At 41.0% G+C, this 27322-nt stretch overlaps 1 protein-coding gene across 1 annotated transcript; it reads left to right on the forward strand.

Moving 5' to 3' along the window:
* The first annotated feature begins 453 nt into the window (after positions 1 to 453).
* On the forward strand, positions 454 to 27320 carry LOC133488654 (regulator of nonsense transcripts 1-like). The gene is made up of 24 exons (XM_061796775.1): positions 454 to 838; positions 2939 to 3075; positions 3695 to 3784; positions 3953 to 4120; positions 5538 to 5718; positions 5822 to 5983; positions 6491 to 6575; positions 6756 to 6854; positions 7294 to 7402; positions 7590 to 7749; positions 9655 to 9773; positions 10046 to 10210; positions 10336 to 10450; positions 10534 to 10677; positions 18183 to 18396; positions 18539 to 18656; positions 18897 to 19053; positions 19147 to 19289; positions 20025 to 20199; positions 20312 to 20393; positions 20503 to 20664; positions 24031 to 24272; positions 24367 to 24489; positions 25870 to 27320. Exons 1-23 carry the CDS (start codon positions 674 to 676, stop codon positions 24484 to 24486), a joined length of 3312 nt encoding a protein of 1103 aa, XP_061652759.1. The 5' UTR covers positions 454 to 673; the 3' UTR covers positions 24487 to 24489; positions 25870 to 27320.
* The last annotated feature ends 2 nt before the right edge of the window (positions 27321 to 27322 follow it).

The following is a 27322-nucleotide window of genomic DNA, read 5'->3' on the forward strand; positions in this document are numbered from 1 at the left end:
TGGATGAATTGTTTTGCTTTCTATCAGAAGCCAAACGGTTTTGGGCTAACACCAACTGCTATTTTGAACAGTTGATAATTCCACCTTGTCTGAGACCTCAGTTTCAGCTAGGTGTTGCTATGATGTTCTTTTTGTAATCAAGTGTTGTGTTGTGCCATACAGACATTTTGATGGCTAAAAAGTTCCATCTTTATTTCATCAGACCATAACACATTTTCCCACTTGTTGTTGGGAGCGTATACTTCTCCTTCCACATTTCTTGACCGATTCAAAACATTCCAACTTCGAGTCTCACACTAATTCTACAGAAATGGTATTCTTTAGTTGTATTTTCGTCACTGTACGGAGGGCACATGTGACTTCAAAGGCCTGAACTTGTGTGAATTTTTAATGACCGTAATGACAAAGGCAGTCCTAATTCTCTTTGCTGGTATCCTCTTATCTCCTTCCCTTCCCTCCATAGCTTGCTGTGGGTCTCAAGAGGTCGTGAGCAAGGAGGCTGAAGCAGCCAAATAGAACGCAGCCTCTATCAGACCCCCCCCTTCCCCTCTATCTCAAGCTCACCGCCACATTTTAGTCTGTTTTTCCCTCTCTCTGCTCCTCATTTATTTTCGGACAGCGGCTGCGTGGGGGAAACCGTTAAAATATAGTGATTATAAGGACAAGGGGAATCATGAGCGTGGAGGCGTACGGGCCGAGCTCCCAGACGCTCACGTTTCTGGACGCTGAGGAAGCCGATCTAGTCGGAGCAGACACCCAGGGCTCCGAGTACGACTTCACCGATTTTACCCTGCCAAGCCAGACTCAAGGACAGACCCAGAGTCAGCTAGACAACCAGGTCAGCCGTCACATTTGTCTGTCGTTTACCGTGTTGTTCAAAACAACAACCAAAAGAAAAAAACGCTAACTAGCTAATGGAAGCTAACAACAACATCAACTGGCAACGTCCGTTTATGACGTCACGCGCCTGTCGCCATGATATTAGCTTGGCTAACTGGCTAGCATGTCAACACTTCAAATTACAGCGCTTCTCACACGTTTCACACCAAGTACCACCTCGAAAAATACTCTCCAAATAACACCACCACATTTAAGTTCACTAACGTAATATGTTTTCATTAAAAACGATTCAGGTGCGCTACCTGTTTTTATTATAAACCACTGAAACACTACCTATGCAGTTTGAACATTAACACTGCGTGTAAAAAAAAAAAAAAAAAATAACTGAAAAAATATTAAATTTAAATGTATTAACCCATAACAGTTAAATTAACATCGCACTTAAATGTTTATAACCAAACAGTTATTAAAGACTTAATGCAAATGTACTGTATCTGAAAGTTCAAAACAACTGAACTTTACTTGAAAGAAAGACAACAACAAAAACCTTACTGTGCATGAAAAGTAAACAAACAAAAAGTACTGATTAAGATTAGATTAAAATAAAAATTATACAGGTTGTATGCATAGGCACAAGCTTCATTCTAATATGTTTTATTGTATTTCACGTTTTAAATGGACATTTGATTTATTATTTAATTCTATTCTGTGATTCTTTTGCATACCACTAAAGCAGGGGTCACCAACCTTTTTTGAAACTGAGAGCTACTTCTCAGGTACTGATTAATGCGAAGTGCTACCAGTTTGATATGCACTTCTGAAATAACACATTTGCTCAAATTACCTTTGATAATATATTACTATTATTGATAGTTAATAATAATCATGGCAGCACGGTGGACTATTGATAGTTAATAATAATCATGGCGGCACGGCAGGGGACTGGTTAGCACATCTGCCTCACAGTTCTGAGGACCGGGGTTCAAATCCTGCCCCAGCCTTTGTGGAGTTTGCATGTTCTCCCCGTACCTGGGTGGGTTTTCTCTGGGTACTCTGGTTTCCTCCCACATTCCCAAAACATGCGTGGTAGGTTGATTGAAGACTCTATAAATTGCCAGTAGGTGTGAATGTGAGCGCGAATGGCTGTTTGTTTATATGTGCCCTGCGATTGGCTGGCAAACAGTTCAGGGTTTACCCTGCCTCTAGCCCGAAGATAGCTGGGACAGGCTCCAGCATGTCTGACCCTACTGAGGATAAGCGGTACAGAAAATGTATGGATGGAATAATAATCATTTATGTGTAGATACTGATGAGGTTATTGATTTTTCACAATAATTAGCAAACTGATAAATATCAATATGCAACACTTTATTTCTGTTAATTCTCTTCGTGTTTACATTTTTTTAATTCTTACTTCTACAATATTCCACCAAAATTTCAACGTCCTATTGCTGGTGAGCCAGTGGGCTACTCATTTGGTCCATGGGTCTACCTGGTTAACCCAGGCCCCAAGTAGGTAACCCCTGTACTAGAGAGCCTACATACAGCGAGCGGTACTCGTACCACAATTTTGAGGAAAACTACTTAAGATTCAACAGTGGTTCTCAAACGTTTGAACTAGATAGCATGTCAACACTTAATAACAACACCAAATATGAACCTTTATAATTATTATGTCAGGGCCTCTCAAAAATGTTCCCCCCATAAAAATCCTAACAACAGTTTAAGCATAACTACCATGTGTATGCCCTAGGATGATATATACCCTAGGAATTAAAAAGTTGCCTTATTTTAGGAAAAAATGTCATAATGTTAAGAAATCAAATTAGTGTTTCTTAGAGAAAAAGGTTGTAATGTGTTAAACAAAAAGGCAGCATATTCATGTGTATACAATTCTTTTTAAAACCCTCGGGTCCACAGACTCCAGTGTGAGAAACACTGCTTTAAAACATAACTACATATGAAATTGTATTGTTACCTTTCCAGATAGTAATCATAAGTCATCAATGAATTGATTGACTGATTCAGATGATTAACATGTATCACGAATGGGTCCAAGATGCTTCATATCATCAAAGTCATGATTATGTGTCCATAGGTCAACAGTCCTGGAGGTGTGTTACAAAATGGAGACGACCCTGTGCTGAATGCAAGTCACTTGCTGGCAGAGTTGAACTTTGAGGAGGATGAGGAGGATACATACTATTCCAAGGATCTCCCTGTGCATGCTTGCAGGTTAAAAAGACAATATCCAAAACACCACAATATCCATCTAACGTTTTCAATACCAAACAAAAAAGAAAACAAACATGTAATAAGCGCATTCATACACTAGTTGCCAATGGGTGCAACTCATGCCACGAGTCACAATTCCACACTCTCATTCGCTGATGCCCACGTCACTCACCAGGACAGGCTCTGCTTTTAAAGCCATACACACTCAGTCAATGACTGATACTACACTAGAATGTAAGGATAGTCAAAAATAATACCTTCACCTTACATGACTGTTATTGTGTTTAATATTAATAATGCTAAATAAATTTTTATGCGATTAGTCGGTAAAATAGGTTAAGGAAGCTGGAGTACCTGGAAAAAAACGGTGAGAGATTTCAACCCAGAATCTGTCGTCTGTGATTAAAGCACTTCGTTATTAAATTTTCATTGAATTTGTGCATCAAATTTCCAACTTGAATACTTGAGCATTCATTGAAATCTCTTTATTGTGAATATAACTTGTAAAGTGCATGTCTGTATTGTATTAAGCATTTTCAAAATACAGGCTTGCAGAATTAAATCATGTATTTGGGGCAATTTAAACAATATAATTCAGTTTCAATGACTCTTGTTTTAGTTACTGTGGAATTCACGATCCAGCCTGCGTGGTCTACTGCAACACCAGCAAGAAGTGGTTCTGTAATGGCCGTGGAAACACCTCGGGCAGGCAAGTTATTTTGACCTGTGAAAGTCATAAAAGCAGTACAGGACATATGGCTGCTACCACAATATGTCCGCTGTCTTAATGTCCTCCACTTTGTATATTCATTGTCCGTTTAACATTTAGTCACATTTTGACACCAGATTGTGAATTCATTGTCCTTTTAACTTTTAGTCACATTGTGAACCATCTGGTGAGGGCAAAGTCCAAGGAGGTGACCCTGCATAAAGACGGTCCTCTGGGAGAAACAGTGTTGGAGTGCTACAACTGCGGTTGTCGCAATGTCTTTCTGCTTGGCTTCATCCCTGCAAAGGCGGACTCAGTAGTGGTGTTACTGTGCAGGTGAGGCCTCCTGGCGGGTAACTGATCAATAATTCAATCCCCGGCCCCGCCTGTGTGGAGTTTGCATGTTCTCCCCGTGCCTGCGTGGGTTTTCTCCGGGCACTCCGGTTTCCTCCCACATCCCAAAAACATGCATGAATTGGAGACTCTAAATTCCCCGTAGGTGTGAATGTGAGTACGCATGGTTGTTTGTTTATATGTGCCCTGCGATTGGCTGGCAACCAGTTCAGGGTGTACCCCGCCTCCTGCCCACATGCAAACTCCACACAGGCGGGGCCGGGGATTGAACCCCGGTCCTCAGAACTGTGAGGCAGACGCTCTAACCAGTTTTCACCGTGCCATTAGCGAGGGATTACTGTATTTATAAAATATTTTTATTTATTTTTTTAAATTCACTATACACTGAGTAAAATATTTCATGATTTGCCATAATTTTTAATATTGAAGTTCACTGTGAAAGAAATCTCTAAATACACCATCTGAAGAATTAAAAAAAAAATATGTAGAATAGAAATTGGCTTTCTGAAAAGTATTCCGCTGTACTTTCTGAATAGTATGTGTTTAATTAATTAGGCAAAAGTAATATATGAGTTACACTTTTTGAATTGAACTACAGTGGTGTCTTGACCTGTGAGTTTTGTTCTGTGACCATGCTCGTAACTCAAAATACTTGTTTTGCAAATCATCTTTCCCCATTGAAATGAAAAGGAAGGACATGAATCCATTCTAGCCCCCCAGAAAATACCAACAAAACAAATTTAAACATGTTTTTTAAAAATACAGGTAGCACACACACAGTATTATACTTTATAAAATCATACAGTAAGAGCATAATTACATAGATTGTAAATAATTAAATGCTTTAATACATTGTGGGGTTTCTTCTGTTGTTGCGCACCAAGTGGCAGTACATTACATGTCTACGGCTCAACTGCTCAGTAAACTGCAGCAATAGTCATTTTTCGCAGAGGATAAAGTATATTTGCCTGTGAGTTTTGTTATACTGTCAGTCGGCAGCACCGTTAAGTGTTCAAATATTCGTTGTTTAAAGGGTTGTAACGCCGCAGCATTGATGCTACTTTCGTTAGTCTGATGTTTTGCGTCGTTTGTTAGCATTAAGCTTTCCGTGTGGTTTGGTTAAATACGTGTAATTCTCTTTGTTATATAATACATTCTACAGTAAACTTCAACTGGGAGTTACGAGCTAAGTATTTCTTAGGTGGGTGGTACTTGGTGGAGAAAGTTTGAGAATATAGGCAATTATGAAAAAACATTAGGGGGGCTGTGGGTTGTTTTTCGCTATTGGTCTCTGTCGTGTGAATAGTGGGGGTTGACTAAACAGAAATCTACATTATTCAAATGTATTTAGATGCACCTGTATATCTCATGACAACCGTTAGTTTTGTTTGCAACGCAGACAGCCATGTGCCAGTCAAAGCAGCCTCAAGGACATCAACTGGGACAGCTCCCAATGGCAGCCTCTCATTCAGGACCGCTGCTTCCTCTCCTGGCTGGTCAAAATCCCCTCAGAGCAGGAGCAGCTTAGGGCCCGACAGATCACAGCCCAGCAGATCAACAAATTGGAGGAGCTGTGGAAGGTACTGTGAGCAAGACTGGCCTGCGTGCTGACTATATCCATTCTCTAGTCTTTTTTGCTGCTCATCATGTCAACGCTCTCTCACACTATGTTTATCTTGACAGGAAAATCCCAGCGCATCCTTGGAAGACCTGGAGAAGCCCGGGGTGGATGAGGAGCCCCAACATGTTTTGCTGCGCTATGAGGATGCCTACCAATACCAGAACATCTTTGGTCCTCTTGTCAAGTCGGAGGCTGATTATGATAAGAAGCTAAAAGAGTCTCAGGTATCAGGGTAACACACTAAATAACTTGATCTCAAAGAAGAAACATTATGCATTTTTTCACAATTGAAAACAGTTCCAAGGTGTTTGTGGCATGCTTTCATCAAAAATACCACAGGACACCTAGTACATACACCCTTGCTGAAATTAGCCTGTTTTGAGGGGCCGGTCTTGTCTCATCCAAGTTAGCGACGATTAACACGCCCCCATATACTGCTTGGTCAAAGGTGACTTTGGCTTTCGTTACCCTGAGAGAGAGCCTAGGCTTTATGACTAGAGCGGCTGCTAATTGCGGAAAATACAAAGCAAGTGACAAATGCATTTTCACTTGTGGAGGCAGCACATGCTACATTATAACACGGCGTGTATGTGGTGCATGGACACATTGCTACACGCAAATAACCCCCACCACCATCTTGTTGACATCTTTACTGAGAAATCAAGTATGTGTAGTTTTTATAAGAATATCTGTAGGTCTTTTAAGTAAATGAAACAAATACTACTTCACAGACTCAAGACAATATCACAGTCAGATGGGACCTTGGCCTCAATAAAAAGAGAATTGCCTATTTTACTCTGCCTAAGACTGACTCAGGTATGTATTTAATAGTTTGTCTTCCAGTTCAGCATCACACATTTAAATGTATCGTTTTTATATACTAGTATGTGATTATTTTTATGGTTGGACTAAACACAAAAACAATAGTTTTAAAAAACAATAGCTGTAATTATTAATACAATTAAAAGCATTTTTTGTTTCCCTGCTTTCTGCCAGATATGCGACTGATGCAAGGAGATGAGCTCTGCCTGAGGTACAAAGGGGATCTGGCACCTCTATGGAAAGGCATTGGACATGTCATCAAAGTCCCTGACAGTATCCTTATCCATCCGTTTTCTGTACCACTTATCCTCACTAGGGTCGCGGGCGTGCTGGAGCCTATCCCAGCTATCTTCGGCCGAGAGGCGGGGTACACCCTGAACTGGTCACCAGCCAATCGCAGGACACACAGAAACAAACAACCATTCGCACTCCCATTCACACTTATGAATGTTTTAAAGGCTCATAAACTTTATAGCACCTGTGTTGCAACATGGGGGAAACACTGGTACAAGCTTTCTGTCAGCATACTTTAACAAATGTCTAAAGACAGTCTCTTTTGGGTTTAGAAATAAAATTGTACTTCTATGTCATTGCTTCTATATCAATAAATGGGGGATATTGGTACTCCTGTGACATTGACTGCTGCCTAAATTGTAAATATCTATACAAAGAATTTTTCATATGTTGACTCTTCCATGACTAACTGTGCTAGACTACGGTGATGAGATCGCCATCGAGCTGAGGAGCAGTGCTGGAGCTCCTGTGGAGATTCCACACAACTTTCAGGTGGACTTTGTGTGGAAGTCCACATCCTTTGACAGGTACGGCACAGTGTCCTTTATTTCTCTACTAAGTATATGTATTTTCTTGCCGCTTGTAATGATTCTGTGTTGAGCATTTGTTAGTTCACAGGCACATAGAGACTGGGGTGTTTAGCAATTGTTAGGGAAGGATATCGTTTTCGAGCTTTCATTTTGGGCTAAGTTATTCTGGTTTTTGTCACTGCAGGATGCAGAGTTCCCTGAAAACATTTGCTGTGGATGAGACGTCAGTGTCTGGTTACATCTACCACAAACTGCTGGGCCACGAGGTGGAGGATGTGGTCATCAAGTGTCAACTGCCCAAACGCTTCACTGCTCAAGGACTGCCTGACCTAAATCACTCCCAAGTAAAGCTGGATTGTCACTGCGTGGTTCAAGTGACATAATTTCAATTGCTTTGCTCTGAAGTACCACAATCATGCATCATGGCATCATAACTATAAAAAAACTATAAAATCCGATACCTTCAGATCAGAATTAAGCCTATTCTGAATGTGGAGAAGAAACCAATATGTATTAGATATCTGCCAATGCGAGTGCAGTCTCAACAGACATATAGGCAAATCCTCTCAATGCAAGCTTGCTGACATTGAAATACACAAATTGTGATGGATGTAATGTGCAGTAATCCCCCCTCCACTTAGGTTCATGACCCCCCCCCCCCCCTGCGATGATTGAGAATCCATGATAGAGAAATACTCTATTTAAATACACCTAAGGCATGTTTTCAGTGTTTACGGCACTTCATTTTTAAACACACTTTTAAAACGATACTAACACAAAGTAGAATATACCGTATTGAGAGAGAGAGCAAGAGCTATGGATAATGAAAATATTGTATAAATAGTATAAAAAAACAGTTACTCTGATAACACACAAAAAATCTGTAATATAGGGGGACTGTGAGTGATATAGCAGGGGTTTATTGTACACACAAATGAACATGTTAAAAAAACACCAGATGTAACTCTATATACTACACTAAAAAAATAGATATATATACTACACTAAAAAAATAGATACTACACTAAAAAAATAGATATGGTCTAAATATGCTACGTTAAAAGTGAGTTGCTCTTCAAAACTAAATAATTGCTGATGGTGGCCAGTGAAGTAATGTAGAGGTTACCCTCATTTAAATCCAGGTGGGTGGAGAGTTAGCCTAGGCCAATTTAATGCTATGTAGCTTTTACTGTAGTATTTGTATTATTTATTCATAAATGTTTACTTTGGGTTTGTCTTGTTTTTTTGAGTTATATAAGCGTAATTTTGACATCTGTGCATGCTTGAGGTTTCATGTATTTCATTAGTGTAAACACAGCCATACAGTATGGGATATGTATCACTTGAAATGTACATATGAATGAACTGTTAAAAACATCTGACACAGTGGTACCTCTACTTTTGAGTGACCCGGTTTAAGAGTCACTAGCCGTCGATTGGCCAAATATTTTTGCTTTGATTTGCGAGCAAAATTTGAGAAACGAGCATTTGATGGTGTAGCGATCTCAACTCACTGAACAAGAAAGAGCAGTAAGGCAGATAGTGAACTGTTCTTTAAAAAAAAGAACTTCTTCATGCTGTTTATTGCCACTCCGAGTTGAAATGTACTGTCAAACTAAACAAAGTTTAGTCTTTAAAACAACCACCTAACCTTGCCTTATACGGAAGTCTGCTAGCCTAATGTTAACACACATTGGATTAACAGAACTAGCATCAATGTTGCAGTAGTTATAACCGTTAAAGCAACTGATGTTTGAACACATGTAGATATAAAATATAACAATAGTCACAGGTGAAAAACGACTATTATTCCTGCAATTTACTGAGTTGGTTGTGAAACTCTTCTTCTTTTTGTATGTCTGTATTATACTGCCCCTGATAGTCAAGGCGTGAACGCCAGAAGGAGCACAATGTGGGGCTGAAAGGGATTAATTGCATTTCAAATTTTTTTCAATGGGGCGACCTCAGATAAGCGATAGAAAATGGATGGATGGATGGGTAAAGTTAATTTGAGATATGAGTGTTTTGATTTTTCGAGTGGGGACACGTAACAAATTCGTGGGCACTTAGACCTGCAGTGTAACTCCAGCCTAAGATATCAATGTACTATATTTTTATTGACATTGTAATTATTGTATGTGATGATAATCACAGTAGTAGAATACTTTGCCAGAATGACACAGTTTGGAGATCACCATCATCCAGCCATCCACCAGGTATATGATATGAATGTGTTTTGTCCCACGTAGGTGTATGCAGTAAAGACAGTGCTGCAGCGGCCGCTCAGCCTGATTCAAGGTCCTCCTGGTACTGGAAAGACAGTGACTTCTGCCACAATTGTGTACCACCTGGCCCGACAGGGAAACGGGTATGACTTTGCTTTTTCCAGTTCACATGTAGAACGTTTCTCTTCTATTATGTATGAATTTGAGCGGCGTGGTAGATGAATGGTTAATTGGCACTGCTGCATCACAGCCAGATGGTTTGTCTCCAGCTTTTACCTTAAGACCTGATATTTGCGCCTCTATGTGTGGCGCTTGAATGTTCGCCCCATGCCCCTGTCTGTTTTCAGTCTCTTGATTAAAGTCTCCATTCTTGAAGTGCCTTCTCAAGTCAGTTTAATGATTTGTGTTCCTCCAGACCAGTGTTGGTGTGTGCGCCCAGTAACATTGCTGTGGACCAGCTGACAGAAAAGATCCATCAGACCGGACTTAAAGTGGTTAGGCTGTGTGCCAAGAGCAGGGAAGCCATTGACTCACCTGTGTCCTTCCTGGCTCTGCACAACCAGACCCGTAACATGGACAGGTAACATGAGCAGTGATGTGAATTAAAACTCTACCGGTAGTTTGGTATCTCTAGACAGCTCAGAGCTGTATTGTATCTATAGGTCAAAGAACATTGGTCTCACGCTTTGTGTTTTATGTCCACAGTATGCCAGAACTTCAGAAACTACAACAGCTAAAAGATGAGACTGGAGAGTTGTCCTCCTCTGATGAGAAACGTTACAGAGCTTTGCGACGCACCGCTGAGAGGGAACTGTTGATGGTAATAAAATGAAGTGTTTTATTTCATCCCTGACAGTTGTTTAAACACAATCATGAAGTTGCCATAAATTTTAACCCCTGCAGAACGCTGACGTAATCTGCTGCACGTGCGTCGGGGCAGGCGACCCTCGCCTAGCCAAGATGCAGTTCAGATCAATCCTGATTGACGAGAGCACACAGGCCACTGAGCCGGAGTGCATGGTGCCTGTGGTGCTTGGAGCCAAGCAGGTACGAGTCCTATTTCTGTTCTGGTTGTACGTGATGTTGTGCTGCTGTGTGTGGTTGGTGAAACGACCGTCCTGCATACCAATTGGTTGTTTACTCACTACACTGATTGGTATACTGGGTAACAACAACGCTATTGTTTACTACCCCCATGGGACACACCCACTGAAGCATAAATAGGGAGACTCCAAACTGAAAAAAATTAGAACTGAGGAAGCCTTTTGGATTAAAGGTTAAAATCCTCAACTAATAAGAACAAGTCCAGTTTCCCCGATTCAACCTTTCCGGATTACCATGACCTGGATAACTGAGAATATATACACAAATATTGTTAACACGTTAACATTAGCCAAAAGTTACATAGTTTCTATCACAGCAACTTTGTCTATCTGTTGTCTAGTGAAGCTATACACACAAACACATCTGCTATCTACGGAGCCCTATACACTGTTAAAAAAATAAATAAATAAAAAACCCTTGACAAAACGTAAACTATCATGGTAACTTGATGCAAGAGATTTTTTTGCCTACTGTTGTTGACTTAACTAAGGTTTACAAGGACACAAGTTCTGCCAAGTTGGATTTTTTTCTTGACCTAATTAGGATAATCCTATAAGGCTAACGAAGAAATTCTGGTTTCAATGCCATGTATTTTTGCCTTCACCAAACACAGATATTCTTGTTGAATAATCATACAATTCTTACTCCATTTAGTTAAAAATGTACCTAGTATATGAATAAAGGAAAATGTATGTTGCTGTAATTAGATTTTGAAAAAAAAAAAAAAAAAAAAACACAACTGAATGTTATCTGAAATCCTGTTTATTTTGCTTAACAGTGCCTCAAGTACATTTCAGAACGTCAAGGGTTATCGGGTCAATTGTAAAAAATGTTGAGGGTTTCTTTTTCTTTTGGGTGCTTTGACCGCTACAGCACAGATGTTAACATTGAAGTCCAGAACAAATACAAAAAAAACAAAGTATGTGGGAAAAAAAGTGTCCAGCTACATATAGTAACTCATGCACAGACCCTGAGTTGAACTTGACCACTTGTACATAAAATAGTGCCACAAATGATTGGCTGTGTACCCAGACACTGAAGTTTTACATGGGCATAATTATAATGAACAAGAACAGTTAAAGGTTCTTCGAAATTTCACCATCAATAAACAGGGAACTAACTGTTAAAACACCAGTTCTGCGCTTCATGTGAAGTGGGAAACACTTCGACAAAGCTTTTAAAATAATGCATGACAGAATCTCACCATATATTGTCAACAACATAGATTCCTCTGACTAAAATTGACATTTCTAATAATGATTTATCCACTTAACCTTCACATTGTCCAACCAGGTCATAATGACCCATTCTGTTTTGACTGTTCCCTCCTCCCTCCCTTCTTTCTTTCCAGTCTTCATTCTTCCGCTCCTTCCATCCTTCCTTCCGCTTTCCCCCTCCCTCTTTTTTCTTCCTCTCCTTCCTTCTTTCCTCCCCTGCTTTCCTCTTCCCTTCTTCCCTCCCTCCTTTCCATCCTTCCTTCCTCCTCCCTGTACTTCCTTCTTCGTTCCTTAACTGAAGGACAACAGGAGGGGAACATTTCATCTAATACAAATTTAATTTTAGATCACCTACTCGTCCTTATGCCGGTTAAAACAGGTGAAATAATTTTTTTTTGCATACATATATTCGTTTTTCTTGAACAAGAATTAATTTTAATAGTTCAAACTAAATATGCAACTCTGGGAAACTGGCAAATGATTATATCAGAAGCAAAGTGGTTTTAACCACAGATTTTTTTACATGACTCAACTACAATGCACTTGAACAAGCTAAAGAACACAAGTTAAAGTCATGTCTGACTTTCCCATTAACAGTCACAGCAATAGCTTTGTTTTCAGAGACCTTATGCGCTGTGAGCATCCAGAGCCACCGAGCTAAAAAAAGATGGCCTGAATTGCTTCAAAGGTATACCTCATCTGCTTTGGATAATCAATGTTGGGGGCATACAGAAGGCCAAAGAGGTATGCCAAGGCCGTAGAGAGGTCTGGAATGTTATGTAGCACGACGTCCCCTTCAAACACAACTGCCTGGTCTCGCACAGATGTACCGGCATTGACATCTTGTAGGATGGTGTGGATGGCAACAGATGCACCGTTCAGCACCATTTCCAAAATGTCAGTGTCCTGAAGAGAAGTACAGATTCATTATTGAGAGCTAAGAAAAACTAAAGACGAAATACAGTTCTACTGATTTGAACTTAAACTTCCGTACCATGCTGGTCAATTGACTCATGGAGGTTTAAAAAGAAAACGCATCTTTTTCTTTTTTTCACCCACAAAACTTGTGATGAGTTTTGTACAAAAGTATTTTCTGCTACTGAACACCAACCAACAATGCCCAGCTGCTTCTCAGCAGAAAAAAAGGGAGCGAGAGTTATTGAGAACTGCAATCCTCACCATAAAATTACTCTTATGTGGACAGCACTGAGGCGGTGTATATTTCCATTTTGGATTAACTCATCCTTTAAAACACCTCATGGGAATTAGTCTTACTTGCATTACTTTTTCTGTACGTACAAAGCACTTCAGGAAACCTTTGTTGCATCTTCTCAGAGGAAAATGGGCAGGCCTCTCAGTGCTGCTGTCTTTGGGCGGGACACAATGTTGGATGTCTAAGGAGTATTCAGTGGAAAACAAGCATTTCAATTAGTATGGTAACGTAGTGTACTTTATACACAATGTAAAATCAGAACGCTTTTACAGTAATGAAGATAAATCACAGGTCAGACCCAGCAACATATAAAACAAAAAAAAACAAAAAAAATTAATTAAAAAAAACACTTCAACCATGCTAACAATTTTACTTTGCTTCTACAAATAAAAATTCTGTTAAATAAAATACCGCCAAAAAGAACATAAAGCAATGACTCCTGACATTCATTTTTACTGACACGTCCATTAATGTGTTATTGCTGGAGCCAACATCATTTTCTGTTTCTCTTATGAGAAAAGTATATTCATACTCCTCTAAAAATGTCAGGCAAAAAAGCACTTTACTCACCTGTTCATCAAGTTTATCCAGAAGGTCTTCCATCTTCTCACCAAGAGTTCCCTTCTTAGACCTATACAGTTTCAGCAGACCAGGCACAAATTTGTCAAGGGATGCATTGAAAGTCCCCAGACGGTCTTTCCTCGTGATCCGATGAAATTCTTCAGATATCTAAACAAGACAATCAACAGAATATTGCCATTTATTCAGCACAGAAAATTCCTGGGCACTTGTCTTGTGCAGTCTGCACCATGTTCAATGCCTGACCATGTTATCAATTGCAAAACCTACTTCAAAAACCTCTCGTGAATACGTCTTTTAAACAGGAATGGAAATACTCTCAAAAACCAGTATCAATATGCAAATGCATATTATCACGTTCCAGTGTAGCGTACTTCTTTAATTATAGTTAATCTAGTATAATAATCCATCCATTTTCTCTACCCCTTATCCTCACTAGGGTCGCAGGCGTGCTGGAGCCTATCCCAGCTATTGTCCGGCGAGAGGTGGGGTACACCCTGAGCTGGTCGCCAGCCAGTCACAGGGCACATAGAAACAAACAACCATTCACACCTACGGGCAATTTATAGTCTTCAATCAACCTACCACGCATGTTTTTGGGATGTGGGAGGAAACCTGAGTGCCCGGAGAAAACCCACGCAGGCATGGGGAAAACGTGCAAACTCCACACGGGCGGGGCTGGGATTTGAACCCCGGTCCTCAGAACTCTGAGGCAGATGCGCTAACCAGTCGTCCACCGTGCCGCCCTAGTATAATAACTCGTGCCTAATTTGAATAACAGAATTCCAGGATAAATTAGGGTAGCCTTACCTCCTCAAAGGAAAACAGCGCAGGCCATCTCTCCTGGACCTCAGATACCATAGGCTGGCACTCCACGACCTCTCTCCGCCTGAGGGAAAATGTTAAATGTTAAACTTAATATTGGGATTGAAATCTCCTGCTGCCTTATTTACATCACTGTCATATAATATGCGCACGTCTGCCGTACACCGCCCCTTGAATGCGTCTGCATGACGACGCCTACCTGCACCTGCATAACTTAGATGGACGGGAGGTTGTTTGTTGGTCAATGTTAACATCATATCTCCACACAAGGATAACACTCAACCCATTACAAAACGGGTAATAAGCTAATAAGCTTTACAACGGCAGACGTGCAGTAAAAAAGCCAGTCTGAGATACCGCCATTTAGTGATGAAAGTCTATCTGAATATCAGACATGATTAACATTAAACAGTATCAAACATTACTTTTTGAAATAAAACCTTAGCATAGAAGTAGGTGAAGGACTGGAAATATCTTAGTTAGCTTACCTCCTAGGGAAAAATGGTTGTCCGTTCCCGCTTCTGTCCAGAAAATGTTCAAACGCTAGAATCAAACTGCAGACCAGACAAAAATCCGTAATGGTAGAAACAATTCAGTTCACATGCAACTGTCCACGTTTGGTCAAGTTTTCGTTGTGGGTTTTAGTTAAGAAATTGTCGACGGACTATCATCACACGGCTCAGGTTCAGTCATTGGTGAGTTCGCCGCTCGGTCTAGTTCAAACTGGTTCAGGCCACTCCAAAACATTGACATTATTATCCTGAAGCCACTTTGTAACCAGTGGGCAGTATCCTTTGGTTCAATGTCCATTTGGAAGACCCATTTGACTTTTAAGTTTAACTTCCTGGCTGATGTCTTGAGATGTTGCTTCAGTAATTCCACATCATGTTCTTTTCCCCATGATCCCATCTATTTTTTGAAGTGCACCAGTCCCTCCTGTAAGAAGCACCACCACAACATGATGCTGCCACCCCCGTATTTCAAAGTTGGGATGTTGTTCTCAGGCTTGCAAGCTTCCCTCTTTTTCCTCGAAACGTAACGATGTTCATTGTAGTCAGACGACAGGATGTCTTCAAAAATTAAAGTCTTTGTCCCTGTATGCATGTATTTTGGCATAATGGCTTCTTCCTAGCAGAGTGTCCTTTTAGTCCATGTTGGTACGGTACTCGTTTCACTGTGGATAATGACATACTCTTAACAGCTTCAGCCAACATCTTCACAAGGTCTTTTGCGTTTGTTCTTGGGTTGATATGTACATTTTGGACCAAACCACGTTCATCTCTGGGACACACAACCCATTTCTTCCTGAGTGTTAAGATGTCAGGACATTCCCGTGGTGTTTATAGTTATAATATGCGTGTAATTGTTTGAACAGAAGAATGTGGCACCATCTGGAAATTTCACCCAAGTACGAACGAGACTTGTGCAAGTCCCCAATTCTCTTCCTGATATCTTGGCTAATATCTTTTGAGTTTTCTATCATGTTACACAAAGAAGCAGTGTGTTTCAGGTGTGCCTAGTTCAAATACATCCACAGTGTCTTTCTAATTAAGTCAAATGTTGTCAATAAACCTACCATAAGCGTCCAAAGAAATGACATCGCAATCTCTTCACATCAAGAAATTGCTTTTAAAAAATCCTTCTCTTATTATTCTACCGTTTAGCAAATGGAAATAATTTTGGTAATCTCAATTGACCAAGAAACAAGAAAGGTTTCATCTAATTTCATGTCAGTCAGTGGGGGGAGCATAAGTCTTTTATATAGTGTATTAAACATCTGGATTCAACTCTAGGTAAAGGAAAGTTGCTAGTAGCATCCATTTTTTAGATCATACAGTGGGGCAAAAAAGTATTTAGTCAGCCATCAATTGTGCAAGTTCTCCCACTTAAAAAGATGAGAGAGGCCTGTAATTTTCATCATATGTATACCTTACCTATGAGAGAAAAAGAAAATCCAGAAAATCACAGTCTGTTTTTTAAATAATTTATTAGCAAATTATGGTGGAAAATAACTATTTGGTCAATAACAAAAGTTCATCTCCATACTTTGTTATATACCCTTTGTTGGCAATGACAGAGGTCAAACCTTTTCTGTAAATCTTCACAAGGTTTTCACACACTGTTGCTGGTATTTGGGCCCGTTCCTCCATGCAGATGTCCTCTAGAGCAGTGATGTTTTGGGGCTGTCGCTGGGCAACACAGACTTTCAACTCCCTCCAAAGATTTTCTATGGGGTTGAGATCTGGAGACTGGTTAGGCCACTCCAGGACCTTGAAATGCTTCTCACGTAGCCACTCCTTTGTTGCCCCGACGGTGTGTTTGGGATCATTGTCATGCTGAAAGACCCCGCCACGTTTCATCTTCAATGCCCTTGCTGATAGAAGGAGGTTTTCACTCAAAATCTCACGTTGCATGTCCCCATTCATACTTTACTTTACACAGAGCAGTCGTTCTGGTCCCTTTGCAGAAAAACAGCCCCAAACCATGATGTTTCCACCCCCATGCTTCACAGTAGGTATGGTGTTCTTTGGATGCAACTCAGTGTTGTTGAGTTTTTACCAAAAAGTTTCATGTGACCATATGACATTCTCCCAATCTTCTTCTGGATCATCCAAATGGTCTCTAGCAAACTTCAGACGGGCCTGGACATGTACTGGTTTAAGCAGGAGGACAGGTCTGGCACTGCAGGTTTTGAGTCCCTGGCGGCGTAGTGTGTTACTGATGGTAGCCTTTGTTACTTTGATCCCAGCTCTCTGTAGGTCATTCACTAGGCCCCCCATGTGGTTCTGGTATTTTTGCTCACAGTTCTTGTGATCATGTTGACCCCACAGGGTGAGATCTTGCGTGGAGCCACAGATTGAGGGATTTTATCAGTGGTCTTGTATGTCTTCCATTTTCTAATAATTGCTCCCACAGTTGATTTCTTCACCCAAGCTGCTTTCCTTTTGCAGAAGCCGACTTCCCAGGCTGGTGCAGGTCTACAATTTTGTTTCTGGTGTCCTTTGACAGCTCTTTGGTCTTGGCCCTAGTGGAGTTTGGAGTGTGACTGTTTGAGGTTGTGGTCTTTTATACTGCTAATGAGTTCAAACAGGTGCCATTAATATAGGTAATGAGTGGAGGACAGAGGAGCCTCTTAAAGAAGAGGTTACAGGTCTGTGAGAGCCAGAAATCTTGCTTGAATTTAGGTGACCAAATACTTATTTTCCACTATAATTTTCAAATAAATTCTTTAAAAATCAGATGTGATTTTTCTGGATTTATTTTTAATTCTCATTTTGCCTCATAGCTGAGGTATACCCATGATGAAAATTACAGGCCTCTCTCATCTTTTTAAGTGGAATAACTTGCACTTGGCTTACTAAATACTTTTCCGCCCCACTGTTATATGGGTATTTGATTGGCAGTTGAGCAAACCAGTGTTTCAGCTTGATTTTTCATGATTTTGAATCCTCATTTCATATACTTGGCAATTTTTTTTCATTCATCAAATTTGGCAAGGTTTGTAACAACACTTTTGCTTGACAGGGACAATAAGGGTTTTTTTCCCCATTCAGTTTGATCATGAATAAAAGCTGACATGTAATTAATTTGAAATGTCCTTGCTTTCTTCATAGTTGATTCTGGTGGGAGACCACTGCCAGCTGGGCCCAGTGGTGATGTGCAAGAAGGCAGCTAAAGCAGGCTTGTCCCAGTCTCTCTTTGAGCGTCTGGTGGTTCTGGGGATCCGTCCGATCCGTCTGCAGGTTCAGTACCGCATGCACCCGGCCCTCAGTGCCTTCCCCTCCAACATCTTCTATGAAGGCTCGCTGCAAAATGGAGTCACTGCAGGTCAGACTCTTAACTTTTTGTTGAAATGTTCAGTTTTGATAAAGAGGGGAATAGCAACTCAGGTCCACTAGGTGACAGAAGTGTGCCTCCAAGCTCGGTTTCCAGCCCCCCCATGATATCATTGTACTTTGTCTGTGTGCAGGTGACCGTGTGAAGAACGGCTTTGACTTCCAGTGGCCGCAGCCTGACAAGCCCATGTTCTTTTATGTCACTCAAGGCCAGGAGGAAATCGCAAGCTCTGGAACATCATACCTCAACAGGTGTGCACTGTTGAGGATCTTGATTAAGTTGAAGATTCTCTTAATATCAATCAAAACTATAGAAAAATATATATAATCATGAAATATTACACTTTGTGTGGCAAATTTATATAATGTGTGTTTAACTTTTTGAAGCACTGAAGTACAATTGAGTTTTCCACAATATACAAATTTATTGAGATGCACTTATAGATTTGTGGCAATGGTTTTCTACCATGTAATCACATCTTTTTCGCACAGAACTGAGGCAGCTAATGTGGAGAAAATAACGACAAGGTTGCTAAAGGCTGGAGCTAAACCAGATCAGATTGGCGTCATCACCCCCTATGAGGGGCAGAGATCCTATCTGGTCCAGTACATGCAGTTCAGTGGCTCCCTTCATACCAAGCTTTACCAGGTAGGTGGGCGAGTGTCTTTACATTGTTAATGACAGAGGACACATTCTTATAGATTAGACGACCTCTAATATTGTCTTTATTTCTTCTCACAGGAGGTTGAGATTGCCAGTGTAGATGCATTCCAAGGCAGAGAGAAAGACTTCATCATATTGTCCTGCGTGAGGGCCAATGAGCATCAGGGCATCGGCTTCCTAAACGATCCTCGTCGTCTCAATGTGGCTCTCACGAGAGCCAGGTAAAAATCTCAAAAAGCTATTACTGTTGAGTGAGTGCTTAGCATCTTTCCAGCACTTTGCCCTATACCAGGTGACGCTATACGCGTGTCGTGTGTCCAGCACAGGTGGTAAAAGTACTCACACACTGTGCTAAAGTAAACTTACTTATTTGTGTAAAAAAGACACTGGTAAAATTGGACATACTGATTCAACACCTGTACTTAAGTAAAAAAGTTCAGGGTCTGAAATGTATGTCATCCATGACGGTTGAAAAAAGGAGAAAGTACAGATAACTGTTTTCAAATGGAGAGATTAAAAGTAAAAAAGTTGACAGAAAAATAAATACTCAAGCACAGATACCTGAAAAATTTACTTAAGGAAGGGCGCACTATTGGTGGCCAATAACTGAATAGAATGCAAGAGACAGACAATGCTGTAAGCTGCCGAGTAATACACAACATTAGGTACACTTGAAAATGCAACGTAATGCAGACAACGCTGACTTTGCACAGTTTTTGTCTATTCAGGTCTTTTTTTTTTTTTTTTTACAAGTCCTCATCTGCAAATGTTTATAGAAGTAGTCAGCCTATTTTGACAAAGTAAGTAACAAAAAGTTCAGATATCAAATGCAGCGGGTAAAATTAAAAAGTCGTCAGAAAAACACTTACAGTAAGTACAGATACCTGAAAATTCTACTTAAGTACAGTAACAAAGTATTTGTACTTGGTTACTTCCCACCACTGGTCTCCGCGTAGGTATGGCGTGATCATTGTGGGCAACCCTAAAGCTCTGTCCAAGCAGCCATTATGGAACCACCTGCTGAACTACTATAAGGAGCAGAAGGTGTTGGTGGAAGGGCCCCTTAACAACCTGAGAGAGAGCCTCATGCAGTTCAGCAAGCCTTGCAAGCTGGTCAACACTATCAACCCTGTGAGTTCAGCAAATCTGTATTTTTTTTTTCTTTCACGTCATGAATGTGTTAAGGACCACGGCCAATGTTAAACCTTTGCTCATAAAAATGTCCTGTTTCGTGGTTTTATAGGGCGGTCGATTCATGAGCACAGCCATGTATGACGCCAGAGAAGCCCTCATCCCTGGATCAGTTTACGATCGCAGCAGCAATGGTGAGAAGTCAATTTAAACCCTGACAAGGAGGGTAATAGACATTTTTCTCTCATGATCAGGCAAAAATGAAATCTTTTTAATACAATCAGACACACATTTCCGCTGCAGGGCGCACATCCAACATGTACTTCCAGACACATGACCAGATTGGAATGATTGGTACCGGCCCCAACCCTTTGACTTCTTTGAACATCCCCATCCCCTTCAGCCTGGTCATGCCCCCTATACCTCCTCCTGGCTACATGGGGCACGTCGACGGCCCAAAATCAGGTAACATTTGAGAACCTGTCAGATGTGTAAAGCAGGGTACACACATACCATTTTTTAACATGTTAACGGATTTCCTCAACGTTTTATTGAGCCAAGGTACATATTATACATTAGAAAAATCTCACGGATTCATCCATCCATCCATTTTCTGAGCCGCTTCTCCTCACTAGGGTCGCGGGCGTGCTGGAGCCTATCCCAGCTATCATCGGGCAGGAGGCGGGGTACACCCTGAACTGGTTGCCAGCCAATCGCAGGGCACATACAAACAAACAACCAGTCACACTAACATTCACACCTACGGGCAATTTAGAGTATCCAATTCATGCATGTTTTTGGGATGTGGGAGGAAACCGGAGTGCCCGGAGAAAACCCACGCAGGCACGGGGAGAACATGCAAACTCCACACAGGTGGGGCCCGGGATTGAACCCGGGTCCTCAGAACTGTGAGGCTGACGCTCTAACCAGTCGGCCACCGTGCCGCCTCACGGATTCACCTATTCGCAAATCTTTTTGCCAAAACCCTGTCTATTCTACAACTGACTTGGCAGCATCTTGGTGTTGAGGAACTACAGTATGTTGAAGTGAGTTGAGGGGCTTCATTTAGACAAAAGTAGTGCTGTGTCACCATCTTGTGTAATCTTGGTGCAAAAAAAGTAGTGCTTTACCGCCATTCTGTGGCATCTCTAGGCACGTTTTTTAGTAGGCTTTACACGATCAGGATTTGTGGGGCTGATCAGCGAGTTTAAAAAAACGATAACCGATCACAAGATGGAGCAATGTGTATATTTAAATGACCTGTTCATTTACTGTATATACTTGTGTACTTAATTGCTAAAAAATTATATTTACAATAAATAATGTGTCTTGTTCATCTATTTATGCGAATGAGGCATAGTGACAGACAGAACAAATGAATGGTCTTCTATTACAACCCCAATTCCAATGAAGTTGGGACGTTAAACAAATAAAAACAGAATACAATGATTTGCAAATCATGTTCAACCTATATTTAATTGAATACACTACAAAGACAAGATATTTAATGTTCATACTGATAAACTTGATTATTTTTAGCAAATAATCATTAACTTAGAATTTTATGGCTGCAACACGTTCCAAAAAAGCTGGGACAGGTGGCAAAAAGACTGAGAAAGTTGAGGAATGTTCATCAAACACCTGTTTGGAACATCCCACAGGTGAACAGGCTAATTGGGAACAAGGTGGGTGCCATGATTGGGTATCAAAGGAGCTTCCCCTGAATTGCTCAGTCATTCACAAGCAAAGATGGGGCGAGGTTCACCTCTTTGTGAACAAATGCGTTGGAATATAGTCGAACAGTTTAAGGACAATGTTCCTCAACGTACAATTGCAAGGAATTTAGGGATTTCATCATCTGCGGTCCATAATATCAGCAAAAGTTTCAGAGAATCTGGAGAAATCACTGCATGGAAGCGGCAAGCCCGAAAACCAACATTGAATACCCGTGACCTTCGATCCCTCAGGCGGCACTGCATCAAAAACCGACATCAATGTGTAAAGGATATCACCACATGAGCTAAGGAACACTTCAGAAAACCAATTTCAGTAAATACAGTTCGGCGCTACATCCGTAAGTGCAACTTGAAACTCTACTATGCAAAGCAAAAGCCATTTATCAACCACACCCAGAAACGCCGCCGGCTTCTCTGGGCCCGAGCTCATCTAAGATGGACTGACGCAAAGTGGAAAAGTGTTATGTGGGCCGACGAGTCCACATTTCCAAAGAGCAAAAGAACCATCCGGACTGTTATGGATGCAAAGTTCAAAAGCCAGCAGCATCTGTGATGGTATGGGGCTCTGTTAGTGCCAATGGCATGGGTAACTTACACATCTGTGAAGGCACCATTAATGCTGAAAGGTACATACAGGTTTTGGAGAAACATATGCTGCCGTCTTTTCATGGACGCCCCTGCTTATTTCAGCAAGACAATGCCAAACCACATTCTGCACATGTTACAACAGCGTGGCTTCGGAGTAAAAGAGTGCGGGTACTAGACTGGCCTGCCTGCAGTCCAGACCTGTCTCCCATTGAAAATGTGTGGCGCATTATGAAGCGTAAAATACGACATTGGAGACCCCGGACTGTTGAATAGCTGAAGCTGTACATCAAGCAAGAATGGAAAAGAATTCCACCTACAAAGCTTCAACAATTAGTGTCCTCAGTTCCCAAACATTTACTGAATGTTGTTAAAATAAATGGTGATTTAACACAGTGGTAAACGTGACCCTGTCCCAGCTTTTTTGGAACGTGTTGCAGCCATAAAATGTAAGTTAATGATTATTTGCTAAAAACAAGAAAGTGTTTCAGTTTGAACATTAAATATCTTGTCTTTGTAGTGTATTCAATGAAATATAGGTTGAACATGATTTGCAAATCATTGTATTCTGTTTTTATTTATGTTTAACACAACGTCCCAACTTCATTGGAATTGGGGTTGTAGATGGCAGGAAGTACATACAGTAATTAATGTATCCACTTTTGTGACATTTTTGTTTGTTGGTGTAATGAGTGTATCCGGTCGCTTTTGAGTTGACAAGATAAAGTCCAATGATTGTAAAAAAAAAAACGGGTTTGCGGTGGTATCGAAATACAAGATTTTATTGCAGTAGTCTGACATAGTGCAATCGTGAGAGCAAATTTGTCTTGTAGTCTGATCCGGGCATTACGTGTTGTCTGTCTCAGACGTGTTGTCTGTCCCACACCGCCGACATTTTTTTTTTTTTTTTTAATAAATAACTTTATTGGCCGTCAGATATTTACAGCACTATTTCCAAAGACAAAAAACAAACAAATGGGACGTGGCGTAAATGTCTTTTGCAGAGCCGATCAACGACAAATTTTTGACATTAAAGCCGATCAGCATAAAATGCTAAATATCGGTCGATTCTGATCAGGCCGATAAGATCGGTGTAAAGTCTATTTTTTAGGGGATGTTAATTACAAATGTTCGCTTCTTGCTGCAGGGCTCTGTCCCTATTTCTGATGGATAGCAGGGTAACAGTGTATTTCACAAACTAAGATCCCAAAACCTCTTAATATCAAACTTATCTTGCATTTGCCTCGAAAACAAATGGCTTGCAGATGATTTGATTTTGTAAAAATGCACCGGAAGTGTGCATGTAGGAGGGTAAAAACGTGCGGAGAAGACTGTCCATAATTTCCACAAACTGTGACCTTATTACTACTTTACAATTACAATTCCTACTTTCCTACTACCCAAGGTTTTGGCACAATCTATTTGCATCCTTTTTCAGCAAATAGCTGAGAATAGGTTCCTCAGAAAAAACACATGTGAATTTGTAAATAATGGACCGCCCACTTAACAGGTCGTGGAGGCGGCATGAAGGGTAAAGGCGGTAGTGGAGGAGGGGGCGGCGCGCGTGGTAATCGCCCGAGAAACCGTAGCAACATGGGGAACCAGAGCGGAGGGCATCCCGGGGGCAGCCAGGCCAGCCAGGACCTGGTCTCCCAGACGTTCTCCCAGGGCCCTCTGACCCAAGGCTACAACAACATGAGTCAGCCATCACAGATGAGTCAGCCTGGGCTCTCCCAGCCAGAGCTTTCCCAGGTTGGATCAGTGTTGTGTGTTTCAGCTGTTATTTTGTTGTTCTGAGTCTCACAGTCATGTCCGCTGATCTTTTTTGTTGATGGTTCATTCATAGGACAGTTACCTTGGAGATGAGTTCAAGTCCCAGATTGATGTGGCTCTGTCTCAGGACTCCACCTACCAGGGGGAGCGAGCCTACCAGCATGGAGGTGTGACTGGACTGTCCCAGTACTAGACTGTAAGCAAAACGTACAAGAAGCATACAGTTTTACAAAAGCTATTTGATACCGTTTAAAAGTTTGGGGTCACTAAGAAATGTCCTTATATTTGAAAGAGCATTACTGTTTGTTTGTTTACCACAGTAACTCATTCACTGAAGTAGATGCTTGAATTTGTCAACTGGAATCCAACTGTTTACTGCTGTATGATTTATATATTCATCAAGAAGTTTATCAACAAAAAGGCGTGTCAAAGGGTCTCAGCCAGTTTGTCTGTGTTCAGGCTTGTAAACTACTGTAATAACTAACAGATCCCCTGTAGGTGGGGACGGTGCATCGCTTTAGATTTAAAATAAGCACAGCTTTTGAGTAGAAGGTAAAGATTAGGCGGTGAATCTCGGCTAGTCTCGTCAAGTACGAGGGAGAGAAATACCAACACATTGGAAGTTGGACAAGTATAGCCACCTCACATTTGAACATACTGGAGTATGTATATGTATGGTATAAACAGAATTAGATTCACAGTAGATATTGGAAAGTGTGTGTCGCGACTGTTAGAAAAGATGCCTCAGTTCATGGGGTGACTGATGAACACCATGGAGAAAAGCCACTGACTTTGCGGTGAGATGGTTATGCTGCATTTCATAGTTGCATATCTATAAAGGAATTATTACTTTGCCATGAAAAGCCCTTTGTCAGTCTTGTTTTCCTTTGTGACAGTTTGAGGTGTCACAAAAGCAAGAAATATTACTGTCAAAGTCACTGTTCTGCTTGTTTTCATAAAAAGCTTGTTTTCGCCTCTTTTTGGTTAGAAACATATGGTGAAACCAAGCAATGTTCTACCGCTGATTAATAAAGTGGTAGAAAAGCTAGAAGAATGTTTCTTGTGAAATAAGAGTCTACCGTTTCTTTTGGTAGATCTGTTGGCTTTATTGTCACAGAACACTATACTTTGTGAGTCTTGAAAGATCAGTCAAAATGCTCTAAATCGGCCGGCAGTATGGGGAACTATTGCGGGGAAAAGGCTTTGAAACATCTGGAAGTGAAAGACTTAAAAATGTTAAAACTTATTTCTGATTATTGTCATTAAAATAACAGTGCTTTTCTTTAAGCTATACGTACATTTATTAGTGACCCCAAACTTGAACGGTACATTCAAGTAGCTACACTACTCACAAAAAGTTTGGGATGTTGGGCTTTTGGATGAAATTTCAGGATGAACCTAAAATGCACTATAACCTTTACAGCTGAACGTAATATGTGACCTTCTCTAAAGTTTTGATTGCACATGACCAACATTTTAGTACTTTTTGCACAAGTAGCTGTTGCCTAACACGGCGCAGAACAGCAAAATCCACAACAGATGTTTGATTCACCTCTCTCTGGTTTTCGTCTTGTAGCTTGCTGAAAGGAGCTCAGCCTGTGTGAGCTCAGTTCCTCAGAATGAAAAAATCTGGGTGACGACTAACAGAACGACCAAGGATACCCGCTTTCCACCGCGACACCACTGTGCGAAAGGAGCAGGAGCGAGCGAGCGAGGACTGTGAGAAAACCAACCAATCGCGAGCGTGCGAAAAGAAATTGGAGCAGAGCAAGGCAGTGGCGTGCCATGCCGGTGGAGGAGTGAAGGCCACCGCTGCCAGCGCACGAGCCAGGAACGACGAAGCGCGGGAGAAAAGCTGTCTTCTTGGGATCAGCGCTGATGACCTTTGCGGATCAAGAATGGAAGGGAAGATCCGTTTGGTTCTAAACGCGGACGGACTGTGTAATCGGGCTGAACCCTTCTGGATTCTCCAGGCTGTCTGCTTCAAACGCTGGTAGAGGATGGAGAAGAGAGGTGTCTCGCACATTCGTCCTCCTAGCTTACTGGACAGGGCGTCTTGAAGAGATAGACACAGTGAAGGGGACACGAGCCGTGAACTTCTTCAACCTCCGAGTTGAGAGTGTGAACTTCTGGCTATGCAAGTGAACTCAGTCACTGGACATTTGGGGATCACATAGCCGCCCATTGATCATGCACTTTTATTTCCTCAGCTTTGAGTAGGAAGTTTTATTTTAAAGTACAGTGAACCCTATTCACGCAGAATAGGGACCAAGTCCTGCTGTGAATAGCAAAGATTTCCTAGTACAGTGGTGCCTTTAGATACGAGTAAAATTCTTTCCATGACCACGCTCGTAACTTAAAACACTTTACAAATCATCTTTACCCTTCTAAATGAATGGACATGTCATTAATCCGATCCAGGCTCCCCCAAAAACATTTTGTAAGTTGTCTTTAATCAGAAAAATAGCAATCAGCCATAGCAGCATGATATTGTACTCAATAAAAAACATAGTCATGGACACATTTAATAGAATGTAAAGAAATTAAACTGGTTTTGCCACATTTTTGCATCAATTCATACATTGTGCTTCTCCTTTTGGTGTGTGCGCCTTGGCCACCTGGGGGTATAATGCAGACTTACAGACATACTGTATATGGAGCCAGACTCAGCTCATCAGTAAACTGCAGTAATACAAGTCGTTCTCCACAGAGGTTTGAGAATATATGCCTGTGAGTGTTCGTATAGATTAGCATTAGGCTAGGCGACTTTAAAGCAAAGCTGTTTGGTTGGTATCAATACACAAGGTGTCATTTGGTTTGTTTAATGTTTATTTTGACAGTAAACTGCACCTGGGAGTGAGCTCGTATCTCAAATATTTGCTTGCAAGTCAAAACAAAAAATCTTATCTAAAAAAACTGGTAAATCAGGTCACTCGTATCTCAAGGCACCACTGTAATTTAAGGTTTGTAATAACTTCCCATAGCTGCCACAAGATAATGGTAACAACTTTTTTTCTCATTAGACAGGC

This window comes from Phyllopteryx taeniolatus, chromosome 14, assembly GCF_024500385.1.
Source record: "Phyllopteryx taeniolatus isolate TA_2022b chromosome 14, UOR_Ptae_1.2, whole genome shotgun sequence".
Taxonomy (NCBI): Eukaryota; Metazoa; Chordata; class Actinopteri; order Syngnathiformes; family Syngnathidae; genus Phyllopteryx; species Phyllopteryx taeniolatus.